This window comes from Cuculus canorus, chromosome 1 (assembly GCF_017976375.1).
Source record: "Cuculus canorus isolate bCucCan1 chromosome 1, bCucCan1.pri, whole genome shotgun sequence".
Lineage (NCBI taxonomy): Eukaryota > Metazoa > Chordata > Aves > Cuculiformes > Cuculidae > Cuculus > Cuculus canorus.
In genome coordinates, this window is record NC_071401.1 from 169,538,004 (window position 1) to 169,554,334 (window position 16,331).

The 16,331-nt window shown below is 35.7% G+C and overlaps 1 protein-coding gene across 2 annotated transcripts in view; it reads right to left on the bottom strand.

Annotated features, from left to right (window-relative positions):
- The window catches only part of CDK17 (cyclin dependent kinase 17), a 93,073-nt gene that overhangs the window by 3,541 nt on the left and 73,201 nt on the right, over window positions 1-16,331 (bottom strand). For both annotated transcript variants that reach the window (XM_054057059.1, XM_054057060.1), the window contains 12 exons: window positions 14,181-14,306; window positions 11,187-11,243; window positions 9,437-9,551; window positions 8,811-8,905; window positions 7,909-7,971; window positions 4,800-4,923; window positions 3,765-3,885; window positions 3,127-3,224; window positions 2,723-2,828; window positions 1,843-1,885; window positions 566-656; window positions 252-329 (listed from right to left, as the gene is read on the bottom strand). In XM_054057059.1, the coding sequence (XP_053913034.1) occupies window positions 252-329; window positions 566-656; window positions 1,843-1,885; window positions 2,723-2,828; window positions 3,127-3,224; window positions 3,765-3,885; window positions 4,800-4,923; window positions 7,909-7,971; window positions 8,811-8,905; window positions 9,437-9,551; window positions 11,187-11,243; window positions 14,181-14,306 (1,117 nt within the window). The remainder of the gene's footprint in view (window positions 1-251; window positions 330-565; window positions 657-1,842; window positions 1,886-2,722; window positions 2,829-3,126; window positions 3,225-3,764; window positions 3,886-4,799; window positions 4,924-7,908; window positions 7,972-8,810; window positions 8,906-9,436; window positions 9,552-11,186; window positions 11,244-14,180; window positions 14,307-16,331) is intronic.

Consider the following 16,331-nt stretch of genomic DNA (forward strand, 5'->3'; position numbering starts at 1 on the left):
TTGTTTTGCTTTGCCACCCTTCACTACATGGTAATGGTTTGAAACTCCAAGACACTCTCATATTAACAGTCTCTCTGCCCATCCCTAGTAAAACTCACCTCCTTCTGTTATACCGGAACCTGCGCAAATCATTCTTGATATTTGTGTGAGTACACTGACACAGATCAATTTAACAAAATATTTTTCAGTTCCGAATGTGTCTGGCATAGCATTCTGTTTGCAGATATAAGAAAATATTAAGCTTTGCATACCTGTTTCTGGGTAAGTGGAATTTCGAAAGCCAGGGTCTTTTTGCAACTGAATCTCTTTTAGACTGAATATTGAAACACCTGGAATGTAACAAAGAAGTTAATTCATACCCAAACATAACAATGCTTTATTGAGCAAAGTTCCATTCTTAATTATACAACTGACATTAAAAAAAAAGCTTCCTATTCCCAAATATCTAAGCAAATAGACACCAAACTTCTTTAATAGATGAGACTGGAGAGATTTTCCGTATGCAACGTACTTAGCTTCAAGGTACTTTCTTAACAATACTCTGATACTTTACTACTCCTCTTACTTTCAGGCAAAGTGTGTACTCTCGTTCCAAGACTTCTGAAGTATGCATGTTTCATGGCCTCTTCTGCTGAAATTCTCTTCTTCGATTCATACTGTTAACATAAAAGGATAAAAATGTGTTGGTTTTCATTAAAGATCTCTTTGCATCAACTGATTTTATCAACAGGAGCAATACAGTTCTACTTGCTCAGTATTTCCCAACAACCCATCAGCACTAGTTTGTTTTCATTACCTTTATTTCACACATGAAAATCTAACATATGTAATCTGTATCTGTGTTATCAACCCATAACAAAATTGCCAAAATAGCCAAAATAACTACTGTAAATAGATATATACTTACATCTTTATTAATAGATGTAATAATGATTAGATGACAGACTTCTGTCCACATTAGGTTCTAATATTAAATTGCAATTAAACGCTATTACATGAGATCATAAGTTTTCAAATTCAATGGACTATGTTGCAGTATTTCACACAAAATGGAACTTTAGACAATTTGGTTATGAAACCCGTGCTCAAATGGCTCCTGCCTGGCATATGTCCACGTTTGGACAAAGCTGCAGACATTCAAAGAGCTGTATGCAAGTAAGAACGAAGTCCAAACAAGGATGGCAAATACTGTTCTGACACAATGTGTGAACAGATGAAGACCCGATGTAGAATTTAAATCACAGGCTGCAAAGAGTAACAGCACTTTACCTTATGTACTAAGCATTTTTAACACTGTGATGTTACAATGCTTCTGCAACTACTCAAAAGACTTAAAGAGTTGGCCCTCCATCTTGCTTCCCCTCTTCTTGCTTCTACCTCATCTTTAATGCAGATGAAAAGATTAAACCTATATACCACTTAACCTTTTGAATACAGTTCGCAAGATTAAAGAGCAATATTACACCTTAGTAACTGCTTCTCTAGTAGTAAGCTAAGTTTGTCATTACAGAAATTTAGTGTTTGTATTATAAAGTACTCTGTATTAATATTGTATTTCACAAGAGATTTAGGGTTTTTTTTCAGGGAATTGCTAACATAGGACCAATTTATTTCCACAAAAAGTAGCAAAACAAGAAATTACTTCTGCAAAAATAAAAAAAATAAAACATCAAGTTCAAAATTCTTGCAGTACCCGAAACTGTCATCCTCTACAGACTCAGCTGCCTATTCCACTTTGAGATAAACCTAACAGATACTAGAGCTTCTAATACATTTTGTAAATAATATATTAAAACTCTAAATTTGCACTTTTATTAAGTAAAGCCATAAACCACGTCTTACTTGAAGGAACTTCACTATCAATTCAATTCCTTCCGTGTCTAGCCTAAAAATAAAAATATTTAAAAAAATTAGAACAGTCATTGAACTCTATTTACAGAAGCAAAACTGCAAAGGAACTGACTTCATTAAATGATAGCAAACTTGAAAATAAATTCAAACAGGGAAATGCTAGGAACATTATTCTTAAGGTCAAACACGGAAATCACCTAACAACTTTTCTGCATGTTATTGTGTATACATACAAGTATGAATATCTCAAAACAAAACAATTTGAAAAACACGGGGAACATACAAATCCCGAGGTCTGGATTGTGATCTACTAAGTTGACCCCAACACATATTTTAGCAAAAGCACCTTTTTTTTTTAAAGACTAATACTATTCATTTACTGGAAAGACATAAGGTTATGTCTTTTATCAACTCTTTTCTTCAGAGTGGATAAAAAAAATGTGGTAGTCTTTGTTATAAAGTTTATTTTTAATAACTGCGCAGAGCCTTTAAATTCCTTCTAATGGTTTTAGAATGATTTCAAGAGACTGCTCAAGGAAACCTTGCCATTTTAACAATGAGCCTATTATATAAGCGAAGAGAATTTGGGTTATTTAGGACGTGCTGTGTGAATACTCCTACTATGCAGGCATTATGAATTGCAGTTTATAGTCGCATATGTCATTACAGAGCTGTGCTATCTTGAGTGATATTAGACAAAGTAATCACATAGTACCAGGATTATGCTTTGCATCACTATCTGCGCACAATAACATAACTGATGTGTAGTTTTCCAGCACTCAGCAGCAGACCGTACTTGAAAACATGCTCACATTTACAAAAATGCAAAGCCACAAGGACGCATAATTTCTGTTAATAAAAAACAAAGTACCTTGGTGCGTGGTTGATGAGGGGTTGTGGTTTATACTTAGGAAAGTTGTAGTTTCTAAATTCATCACTGGAAGAAATGCCTGGCCATGTTTCTTGACACGGGGTTCCTGCATTTAAAAAATGTAACAAATTCAACTTAAAATAATGTAAAGAAACAACTTTGACATAAATAAGCATTTAATTCTCTATTTTAAACATGAAATTAAAAAAAAAAATCAACTAAGTATGTTGTACAGACTCAGCTGTGCACTCAGCTCAATCATTTTTGATGAAAGTACACTCATTCACCTTAATTACAATGAGATCTAAAATACAGTTGTCTATAGATAAATTTCTTGTGGGGAAAAAAGTGTTTAGAAGAACAAATATATAGCATTAATGTTACTGTTAGAAGGACTTATTTACCTAGAAGTCTGAAAATTAAGTGTAGTTCATCTTCAACAGTGGAACCAGGAAAAAGAGGCCTTCCTGATGCCATTTCAAAAAATATGCATCCGACACCCCTTTTATATAAACAAGAGAAAGATAAATCAGAATCAACCCAACAAATTAATCTTTCAGCTCTTAAAGACTTCTATGACTTCTCTTCAATTAAAAAAAATTAGTAAACTGTCAGCCACATGCTGCTATTAAAAATACTTTGAAACATATGTACCGACAAAAGAGCTGTCAAAGACTAAACAAAACCTATGTCATAGCTCTATAATATCCTCTTCCTTCAGAATTCAAGTAAATCAGTTGTATTGAATTAATGGTAAAATACCACTTTATCATTCATTAGGAAAACATCTGAGTTTTTTTCTATAACACTGTGGGCCTACTGTGTGCTAACTGTAAGCAATAAAAAGGTACTCCGCATTTTCAGAGAGAAATAATAGCAACCTAGTTGTCTTGCCAACCCCTTCTCTAAAAATCTAACTCAGTTGTAGCCTTCAAAATTTAAAGAATTAGTTTTTGAATGCTACTACATAATAATAAAGAGCTGATTTGGTTTTTTAACTTGACTGAGAAGAATAAGTTAAATTAGACAAAGCTATACAAACCACATGTCAATTTGAGTTGAATACTCTGAAGATCCGAGGAGAACATCAGGTGGTCTGTACCATAACGTGACAACTTCATTAGAATAGGTCTTCGTAGGAACAGACTTTGCTCTAGCCAATCCTTGATAAAAGGGAAATAAGAGAGTCATGTGAAGCTTGCTGAAATCTTTTGTTGCATGGAATTGACAAAGAATTTTTAAGAGCTAAATCATCCTTATTATACTTGCTAAATACCTTGCCAATTTTGTTCTTTAGAAAGCCTTGACAAATACATGTCTACAACTCGTGATTTGCCTTTCAGTATTTACAGCAAAATCACAATCAGCATTTTTACCTGCCTTCTGTGCTTAAACAGATCAAAATCTCGAGTAATCCTATAAATTTCATTAAAACAACAAAACATTATATCAATGTGATACCTCCACCTTGTAAAAACAGACCAGATCAGTGTTGGATCAGCACGGGTTTTCCACTCTAACATCATTGGCTTGCCTGTAATATCTTCAATAAAATTTAGGTTTTATTGTGTTAGACGCAATCTTCTGAGCAACTTCCATTGACATATAAGGGGAAAACCCAGTGGTAGCACAACTTTTAAAGGACCTTTCTGACATAAGAGGTAGCAGGAAACAGTGAACGCCCTCCTCTACTGGAAGTCCCAAAGGATCTTGCTGTTATCAGCAATGGAGTAACACTTGACAATGTAGCATGTGGACAGACCCTTCCTCTCTCTCATCATGGTTACTCTGCTTTGGAGTAACTTTTAAGTGTTAGGAAAAGCAAACTGAGCTCCACCTTAAGGATTTGACTAAGTGGTGATTTCAAAGGAAGCTTTAAGACTACTTTCTAACCACAAGTCAAGGACAGTATTACCAATACGCTTATTACTTTGATTACTAATATCATTACTTTCGTTTTCCACCTAACACACAAATTCATGACAGACTCGATGTTCTCGTCCTTCCTTATGAAGAAAGATGCCTCTCTTCTGCTGAGTGTAGGAAATATTTAATAGAAAATAATTTCAGGCCGTACCGAAGTCTGCAAGCTTCAGTTCTCCTTTCTCATTAATTAGTAGATTTTGTGGCTTCAGATCTCGATGTAATACCTTTCTCCTATGACAGTATGCCAAACCACGAAGAATCTGGTATAAAAATAGCTACAAAAGAGAACATTTATATAAATCAGACTAAAAATGTTAACCTACAGATTACGTGACAAAAACAGCCAATTTGGGCACTGTAGAGTTAAATCTCTGTATTGTAAGCAGGACAAAAATACTTCTCAAGAACTATGTCACTTTTCCATATAAGTACACTCTGAACATTTTAGCTGTTGTTTACAGATTTAATATCCCTTTATGCTAATGCACTGTTTTAACACCACTACAACAAAGAATTCAGAGCAATTTGTTCTGCTTAACTGACGAAAACCACAGGGCTATTTATTTTTAAGTAAGCACTTATCAGTGCTCTTCCCCACGCCAATGTCTTTAAACATAACTGTCTCCAACTATACTCAACTTCCCTTCTGCTACAAAATCCCTTCTGAAAATGCATCTCAGCATCCATTCTATCCAATTGTCGTAAACTATGTAAAGAATGCTTTGGCATGCTATTGGAAAAGTACGCTTGGATTCACAAGCTCAGGAAATATAGAGATAGGGAAGTGAGGATTACTAAAACAGTCCAGCCATCTCTGGCGTTTATATTCATCCCCTCACCTTGACACACACAGGTTTATTTTAGGCCTCTGGAATGGCAAGGCAAGCAAGCAACTTCAGTCATGCATATTAATGCTGCACATATTTAGACACAGAAGTAGTAAGGGATTAAGAATGGTTTAGCAGAGGGCAGCCAAGCAAATTTACTATCTCACTGCAGTAAGAACTACTGTTTTGTAGTTTCTGTACGTATAAAGGGTCTGATCTTAAACATGGGACTTCTGGGTAGCCATTGCTGGCATTTATCACAGAACAATCCTTGACCAGAGTAAATGACCAAATGTGCAATGAAAAAAATACAGAGCATTACAGGAAACAATATTTACCACTGCAAAAAATTCACCGTGTAATAGGGCTTTTTAGGACAAACACCAATATGATTTTTATGGCCATTTTCAAACACAGTAGTTCATTTAATATTGTATCAGGTGACACACCAGGTTTTTTTTTTCCTAAACTGGACAAATACACAGCAGGTGTAGTTTAAATCCATCTGTTCTCAGCCTGCTTATGTGGGATTTATCTGTTCTAGGAAAAAAAAGGAATTGAGATCCTTTTTTTTTTTTTTTCTTTCTTTTTGAGAAGCAACAAGTTTTGTTCCATCTAGTCATGTTCATACTGATGCAAGTGTCAGTCCCAAGTAATATTAATGAGACTGCTGTGGAAATCATAGAATCATATCATAGAATGGTTTGGACTGGGACGGACCTTAAAGATCAGTAGCCATTTCCAGTGTTTATAAGATTAGTCAAGAAGACAAAGCAGATTATTTTACAGAAATTCTGGATCTTCAACCACAATTGGCATGGATCCTTTTGGAAATGCACACAACAACATGTACTAGCTCAAAATTTTAATCGGAACAGCAATACCTGTGAAAATCACACACACAAACCTTTACATTATACATCTTCAATCCATTAAAATTCAAAACCCTAAAATGATCTCAGGAATGTGAGTTCAATGATTACCAGGGAGGTCTCTGAAATGTTAATAATGACCCACCCCCTCCCCCAGTCACTGTAAGGTAAACAGCTGCAGCTATGACGGTCAAGCAGTTGTGCTGGTTTCCAAGTGCCAAAGGTACTGACCACAAAAATCTGCTCTTAGGGCACAGCTTAAACCATAGGAAAACAAGGAAAAACAACTCCTCTGCTTAGCTTGGATTATGTCAAGCAGATTCTGCTTGTTCTCCAACTGCACTTTACCAGAGGAGTCAGCTTTCCACTTACAGCTTTTTTTTTTTTTTAGCTTAAAGCGCTACTTATTAACTTGTAGTTAATTAAAAATGCAAGTGTAATGACGTTTTTTGTTGTCTCTCTAAAGCAGATAAAAGTAGATACAAATTAAAGAATCTCCCTTTTTAGATTTTCAAAGGAAGAAAGAGAGTAGGTTAAGGACAGATGTCTTTCCCTAGACAGACTTGCTGCAATGTGACAACAGAATAAAAGAAAAAGCCAACCAAATAATAACCGATATAGAGACTGTATCCTAAACGCAATTTACCTAAGAACAGATTTCTCAACATGCAACTAAGGCTGAAATAAGGATGACAACTCTACTGGAATGGACGCAAACTCCATCACTTTGTGGTATTTAGTACATTGTGTTGTCAAACACATTTGTCTATGTGCTACTGTTTAAGAACAAGGCTGCCTCGCAGCTGGGTGATACTGGTAACTCCCAGCCTCCTTGGACAGCATCACTCATTTCAAGGTAGTATTGTCCTCTGTTTGGAACCTTGTTTATAAAGTCATAAGCATTAAAGAACATAAACAGTTATTCCACTTTTCCAAGCCAAAACCTGGTTCTTACGAGAGAGGTAACAGAGTCACTTTCAGCAGGCCAGACTGGCAACTGAGTCCCTTGACCTGGCCACAGCCACACAGAAAAGCAACATACAATTAAACCTTAAGGAAAATAATTTCCATTTTATTATTAATGGAAAGATGAATATCACTCATCCTCCAACATGTATTATTACTTTCTTACTTGTGTGGTAGGCAGTGACACGCAAACCCACATTCATGACTACAACCACATTTTATTTGAGGATATACCAAACTACAGATTTAACTTTAAATAAATAGGAAATAACGGAAGGACAGAAGAGTCCAAAGGAGTTACGTATGTATTATTTTTTTTGGAAGTTTTTAATCTTAAATACATAACTTCAAAGAGAATGAAAAGATAAAATCTCCTGTTTTCAGTGTTTTAAACACTTAAAAGACATCAAAACCAAAAATAAAGACTACATCTGATGTCAAATGTAGTTAAGCCAGGCCCAAAGGTCAAAAAGGAAGTTAAATTTCCTCATTTTCTTTTAAAGCCTTAAACCATACAGCTCTTGATTATTAAGTTCTCTGAAATTTTTGGAACAGAGAAAGCAAGAAGACAGTCACTGTCCCTGAAAACACTCACCTTCACATTGTGCATACTCATGATGTTGCCACAGTCATCCATGTACTGCTTCAGATCCTTGTCCTGTCAAAACACCATCACCACTGTTCAGTAAAATTGTGCACAACACATTAAGTGAATATTATTTATTGTTAGAACCGAAACAGTTCATCAGAAAACTGAGTTTTCTGCGAAAGATGTTCAGTGATAAAAAACCCAAAAGCCTGAAAGCATAAAAAAATCTGGCTTTCCAGAGTATATAAATACTCACGTTTTCCAGCAAGCTGCATCATCTCAGGCAACGTTATTTGTTATATGATTTTATATGTTATTCATCTTACATGTGGCACAGTATTTTATGAAATTGCTATATTTTCCAATTATCTTGGAAGTAAAGAGGTTTTTTTTCATTTCTCTTCCTAGGCTTATATATTTCACCATATTATACAAAAAAATCATTAGGTAAAGCTTCAGTGAGAGAATTAGAAGTCTATAATGTAAAAGGTGAGCAAGTGAGGTAGGTAATTCTGGACACTCACTTGAAAACATTGTTACAAAAAGATGTAATGTGTTGTTTGCTTCAAAGCACACTTTTTTCCTTATCTTAACAGAAAGATATTATTCAAATAATAGTGAGATTATCTTTTTTACAGTTAACCATTTTGGTACAAGCAGACAGTTTGCTCAGGCAGATCACCACTAACTGCTTTTAATTAAACTCTGAAATGACCAGAACAGTATTTACTAATTTACAGCAATTTAAGAACTGAATACGCTTTTCTCATTTTCAGCTGAATTATTCTAGATGGAGGAGAAAACTGTAACAGTCACAGTATTTTTAAAAAGTGTACAGAGTTTTATTATGTGTGTTACTTAGAAACAATAAATCTAATGTAAAGCTTGCTAGTTGTTTAATCACTTACCAGATATTCAAAAACAAGAGTCAAAGACTTGTCTGTGTGCACAATGTCATGTAATGTAACAATATTTGCATGCTTCAGATCTTTTAATAATGACACTGCAAAAGAGAATTGTAAGTATAAAATAAATAAATGCAAAACACATAAGCAGTAAATGCATTTCTAGCAAGTTCACACATATAAGCTATTTATTTGTTTTTAAATTAAAAAGCTATTTTGAAGAACAGAATACTCAGATTAAGTTAATAAGAAAGGTATTTAATCACAACATCACAGACTTTTGGGTAATAAACTAAATATTTCCTGAACTATACATTTCATGCAGAAGCAGTCATTTGTTAAAACACATTTTGAAGCCCTGAAAGCTGCTCACTAATAACAGTCTAAGTCAGTATAGAATCATCCATTTATAACACTGCATTTGAGAACGCAACCATATCCCCCCTAAATTAAATACATCTGAAACACCAACTCTTAATATATGTAGACCAAAATCTTCCTTAACAAAACTAATAGCGACTTCATTAGTCTCCCATGTAGCCTATGTATTTTGAAGTACCAACATGACTTTGATTAAAAAGCAATGCAGAAGCATCTGAAATTCTACGTAAAAAAAAAAAGGTTACAACCTTCTCTTATGGCTGTGCACGGTGCTCCCTCTTCATGTTCCAGTCGTATTTCTTTCAGAGCTACCAGGTTCTCTGTCAATTTACTTCTCCCCTTATAAACTGTTGCATAAGTCCCCTACAAAATGGAAAGAGAAGGAAACTTTTACAAGTTGTTCCTTCACTGAAAGAGGAGTTAAAAAAGAAAATATAAACTTCTGTCTGAGGTTCTAATACGTTTCATTTTGGATATGAATAGTTTTTACATTGTCTTCTTTTAACAAATGTAAAACCACCAAAATATTTTCTAAGCACAGGTCTGAACACAGAGAAGACACAAGGGGTGCAGATGCTTAACAACTATGACAGCTCCGTGGAAAGCTACACACCATACAGCTACCAAAGAAGTCAGATCAGGTAGCACTAAGTTCACCAAGTTCACCGCTGGGATCACTTACTCTATTGAAAGCCTCTATTTAATTAAAACTATTAATAGCTCAGGTATCTCTACACTATGTTGCAGTTGTGTTGCTGAAGGCTGCAGACATACTCTTCCATTACTTCTATTACTTTTATGAGAACACCTAACTCCTCTTCCTTCTTGTCTTCGTTACATATTCTATGTGCTGTTTGTTTTTGGTGGGAGGAGTTGTCAAAGCTTCATTTTGATTGACATAATGAACAGTGAATATTATGAAGCTTATATTTCTCAATTTTCTTTTTTTTGCTTAGACAATAAGAGATTCAAAACTCTCAAGGCATGTTATATAAAGACAAAGAATTCTGATAAAAGAACAAGTAGGTACAACTAATCCCAGGAATTGCAAAAAGGAAGCAACGAAATTACAGAATCTGCCCTAGGTTATGGTACATACCTGGTGTTGTCCACTACACTTTGTAAACAAGTGAGATAATGTACACCCACAACTATGACTCGATAACTACTAGATTAACATTCCTCCGAAGATATGCAATATTATGCCTAGTGACCCACCCAGCAAGTACTAGATATAAAATAGAAAATGAATGCATTTTGAAGTGAAAACGCTGCAAAAGAGGACTAGCTGCAATGTACACAGCAGAGATTCTCACCAGCCCTGGTTCCTTGTGTTTTGCAATGGTCAGTGCATCCCTTCCCAGTGCTCATTGCCTATTTTCAATCCTGCTGCTGACCCTCAATCAAATTGTACAGGACTGACACCTGGCCCCTCCCAAATTCTACCATTTCTCTGGAAGCCAAAGGCTGGGAGGAGGTAGAAAACTGTACTGCTGCCACCCCAGAAGATATGGCAAACTCGGTGTTACACGTTTCACTTGGAAGCACCCATCCAGCTGCCCAGTTCAGCCCTGTAGGCTTCTCCACCAGAATGTGCATAGCTACTGCCTGCTCCCTGCAAGTGCTGGCTTCTTGTCCAGCCTGAGTGCTCCCTAACACCTAACTCTGCAGAAAAACACCAAACTTCACTAGTTTTATTATTGACAAAATTATTTTGTCTACCTGCACACAAATCCAGCCTATTTAAGAAGGTCACTGATCATTGCCAGCTCAGTAATGGTTTTCCTGCTTATTTTTCTGCGTATTATACATGCATAGAACATTCGTGTGGTTGTGTGTTTGTTACACACGACAAATATGTTTGGTTTACTGAAAAGATAAATCCAATGGGTATTTTGAGGGGTGTGGAGACGTTCAGGTTATGGAGATTTTATGTAAAATTTTACATAAGACATTGTCATCAAAGCAGCAATAATTCCAAAAGAAAGCTATACATACCTCTCCAAGCTTTTCTAACTTGATATAGGTTTCCATTTTTCCAAATCCAATTTCTGACTGCAATGAAAAGAAATGGAAAATTGATCACTAAAACTGAACACTTTATTTATACATCATTTAATCAGCAAGCTAAACTCCATTTCACAGAAATACCTGATAGTACACACACAATTCCGCTATTGTAAAAACAATTTAGCACGTTACGATATAAATGCATCCCAGCATACAAGCCCCAATGCTCCGTCTGTTGGACAGTCTACTGTGTATCCTGGAAAAACTCTGTACCTCATGATATACGCCTAGATTGAAACCCACTTTACCTTAACTCCTATTTAAGCCATTAACCACAACTCTCTGGATGCGACCATCCAACCAGTTTCTTATCCACCAAAGAGTCCACCCATCGAATCCATATCTCTCCAATCTAGAGAGAAGGATGTTATGGGGACTGTGTCAAAGGCTTTACAGACGTCCAGATAGATCACATCTGTTGGTTTTCCCATGTCAGGAAAGCCAGTTTTAAACTGCCTGAGGATACTTCAGCATGAAGTATTTTTAGTAGCCTGTTAAAGCCAAGGTATTTATCCCATAATACAAACAAAGTAGATATTTGATAACCCTTGTTACTCTAGTGAGATTTTAAACATATCACCGATATAATATTTATTTTAAACACTGTACCTATATTTCCAAAGTGCATTTTGACCTGCTCAAACAAACATATCTTGAAGTGAGTACTAAACAGAATTTGAATTATAAAGATAGGCTGCTTAGTTTACAGGAGAAACTAAAGGAGAACTCAGCCATTGTCCTTGTTATTGCCAGACAGTCTGGAATACAATTTACAAGTCTGATCTAAGAAGCCTTAATGTTGTTCAACAAGACTAATAAACTTAAAATCTTATTTAGACAATAAAATCTTACTATATTTTCTACATACAGAGAAGAGAGATTCTTCAAGACCCGCCTTTCAATGTCTTCAGTTTTTCATTCACATTTTGGTTGCCTACCACTAAGAAAAACTAATTTTTGGAAACTAAGGTCCGTTTCCTTTTTCCTTCAAAATGAATTCTAAATAATTTAATTTTTCTGCACTACACTAATGCACTGTATTTATGGTCTCTTACTTCTAATGGCTGCTGCATAAGAGTTACACCTACGCTACTGTGCAAGCATGTACATGTACACACACAAGACCATTACTATAAGAGCTTTTTTTTTTGTTGTTGTATTTCAAAGAAATACAGCAGACCTGAAGTATAACAAGTCCTCACTTGATACTTTTTATAGCTTTTTTCCTTTGATTCCTACTAGGCCTTGAAGAGAGAGATGCCTTTGAAGCAGAGCACAATATTCATATACTGTAATTAACAGTCTGCTAGCCAAGCTTTCAATGACATCGCAGAATAATGAGTCCTTGAATCTCTTTTATAAAAAGGTTAGTTTGAAATCATGAAAGGACAACACAGCAAATGCATGCCTGCATACCACAGCCCTGATGGTGGGTTTCATTTTGGACTTTTAAGCACTGAATGCATTTTTAAAAGGCAAAACAAAACAACCTTGTGACAGGAGGCTGATTCCATGCACACACTAAATTCATTAGAGGGCACTGTTTTTCTGTCTGTCTTCTAAAATGTAATGAGAGAACTTAAATGCAGGATTAAATATTAAATGAGCAAGGGAATTTAGGTATACAGGAAAGTCCCTCCAACTCCTAAGTACTATATACCACTGAAAAGGTTCTACTGAAAAAGTACTTCACCAGCATCTGAAAAGAGAAGGTTTTGGGGAAGTCTTTTCCTCAGTTCAACGCTATACCAGCAACTAAGTGGTTAATGAGCTACAAAATTCTGGCACAAATATTTAAGCTTGCTACCTTATTTTTACTTCCACTGCTTTGACCCAATCTTTTCTTCTTTAATATTGTTCTTCTAAATGGCAACATGCAGATCACAACTTAGGTCTAGCACGCTAAATGGTACTTTTTGAGGGGGAAAAATACGACTCAACAATTGCTTTGTTACAGACATTACTAATTCACAAAGAACAAAACAAAGATATTTCACAAGCTAATTCACTACATGTACTTAGACATTTATTTTTCAGCAAATGAACTGTTAAATCAAGAAAACACAGAAAAATGCAGATTTCATAAACCTATCTAGTTTTGCTTTGCAAAGAAGTTCTCACCAATGAATTTACTCAGGAAGTCAGCAACGGTCAAAGCAACTTTTTAAGGCCTTGATTAATACCAAGAAAGCTGACAGATTAAATTATGATTGAAATGTAACAATCTTTGTACAAATAAGACAATAATGGTTTTTTTTTACTATTTCAGGCATATATGAGTATCCAGGATCTCTAGCATTCATACTCTAATTACAGTACATGAATTCTCATTCTGACATCTCCAAGGGAAGACTTAATTTTTAAAGTAGCCCAATAATCTAAAAAGATATATGTGAATTTACTCATTTGTATCCTTACAAATTCAGATATGCTTTTAAAATAAAGTATCTATCATCTCAACAGCAATTTTGAGAAAGATTATTTGTTATCAGATACAAAAAGAACAGTGAGAAGTACCTAACTTCATAGTATGCCACTTTAGGGCATTCCTACTGTTACCACATTAGAGCCCCAGCCTTGACCTAAGATGACACGGCCTATTTGCTCAAACAGATCATCCCTGCTCTAAAAAGCAAAAGGAATTAAATGTGCATTTTCGGAGTTGACTTTAGCCACTGATTTCAATGGGTCAAGACCTTCACTGAGAAATGAGAGTCAAGTTTGCAGAAGAGAAATGAAAGAAAGGGTGAAATTCTTCAACGGATTTAAAGACTGGTACACGCTGAAGTGCCCTATATTTCAGGACGTAAAAGTCATGGTGTAAAAGAAGCTGAACCATACCTACAGTACACAGGCATCTGCATTAATATGACTCTAAAGACCCGAGAGGTCGGTTTAGGAAGGCAGCTGCATTACACTTACTAGTGATGCTCTACGAGAGCGTCGACTCATTGGCTGATCAAACGGTGGGCTGTTAATCTGCAACTTTTCAAGATAGCCATCAGGTATCCTGATGTCAGCAGGCAGGGACAACCGTTTGTTCAAATCCTGCAGCAAATAATGATACAAAGAGAAGTGTCAAGTATAATTCTGAATTTCCTAAAACGTCTTTTAGCACCTGTGGTGTTACTGGTTTTACAGTGTTACTACTGAAAACTGAAATATTCCTGTGAATGAAAAACAAGTAATCTCACAGAAGTGGTTTTAAAAACATATTATCTTCCAATAATACTTCAAACTGCTTAGACACCAGGTTAAAAAAATCATTACTCTAAGAACTCATTAATCTAGCAAGAGGAATGAAATACTAATAAGTGACTAATTACATTGAGGATAAAGGTATTGAATTTACTTGAATACTTACACACACCTGGAATAACAGCAACCGAGAATTCAGAGGCCAGTAATTAAATTTCTTTTCATACAGTAATTACATTAGAATAACAAGAGAGGGCCACGATTCAAAATCTACCACCTCTCTTCTAACTGCTAGAAGTTATAAATTTATTTTAACTTCCATTTTTCCAGTCTAGCAAAACAGAATCACTTAATTATCAGAGCCAAACTATTACAACTGTCAACACATTTTTCATTTTCTAATTTTTTATTAAAGGATTGTTAGAAAACCAAACTGACATTATATAAATGTAGTTTTCCCCAAATCAGATTCTGGTTTTCACCAGTAAATTTTCCTATCAACAACATCATTTCTAAGACAAGACTTCACCTTTCAACAAACATGAAAAAAAGATTTTTTGGGGGTGGCTGCACATTCACCTAATTTTTTTTTTAGTTTGGGTTTTATCTCAAACACGCCAGAAAATGAAATATGAAATATTCTCAAACCCACAGAGATACAAGAGAAATATCCAGATTGACAAAAAACGGGAACTAACTTCCAGAATGGTTTATCCAAGTAAAGAAAATCACACTCAGCATCAAAAGAGACAACCCACCCCCACGGATTCCACCCTGAAGTTAAGATGACATCTCTGGAACCACCACTGTTCTCACACTTTTCTCCGGCAGAAGAGGGAAATCTCCAGATTACTGCTGGTGGACCTCAGATTTAATCAATACTGATCTGAGGGCAATAAACTCTTCTTCGTCTAACCCTAGACTATGTTACCTGTCAGCTCCAGCTTCGAATTCTGGGTATCCTGGGCTAACCTAAATGCTGGCAGTCACATCTCCATTTGGCTCCCCTCAGGCTTAGCCATATGTTTCTACTCGTGTCTTTGCAGCAGCTTTGAACTATTCCAGCACGCTAAATCATCGAGAAACTATCTCAGGCGAAGTGCATTGCTTCCTGCCAGCTTTGTGCTCCGAAGGGGTTCAGTGTAAGGTCAGACAAGCTCACAGCCTGAACACAGGGCAAGGCAGGCAGCAGAGCAAGCCTAGGAAGCAGCTAGATTGCTTAGGCTGCCACAGAACTGGATCATCAGACTTTTTTGGACTTGAGATCTTGGGGACAACTTGCTAAGCTTTCAGTGTTGATATTCATCATCTGTACATGTACAAGGAACAACAGCTGAGCAAAAAATATCAGTTAAAAATATATATTAAAAAACGTATCTAATTTGGTGACTAGTTTAATTTCAGGTAGTACTAAAGTGCTAATATACATTCCCCCAGATGATCCCCTGATCTACTTATCCTATTCACTCTGGCCACTGGATAGAGTCAGAAATTTTGGAGGGATGTCAACAAAGCTTTAACTTCTGGCACCTGACCCTCCTGTTTTCTTTTCACTCCTCACACCTCCTTTGGTACAGAGTGCAAAATCTCTTCGCTTCTAATTTGCTGTGCAACATCAGCTTCTTTGCATTAATGGAAAAATCAGTGCCTGTATTTCTTATTTTGTACAGACTTTAAAAATTGTCTTTAAACAAAAGAAGTATTGTTCACAGAATGGCAGCTTTGACCAACATTTTGTAGTTCAATTACAACAAAACAAAAGGATGTCTCAGTTTTGGCAACTTCCAACTTCTTTGGTAATTTTCAGCTTCGGTATTTCAAACTTTTCAAAACATTGGCAAATTTAAAACTGCCTGCGTGGTTTTTGGGAGAGCA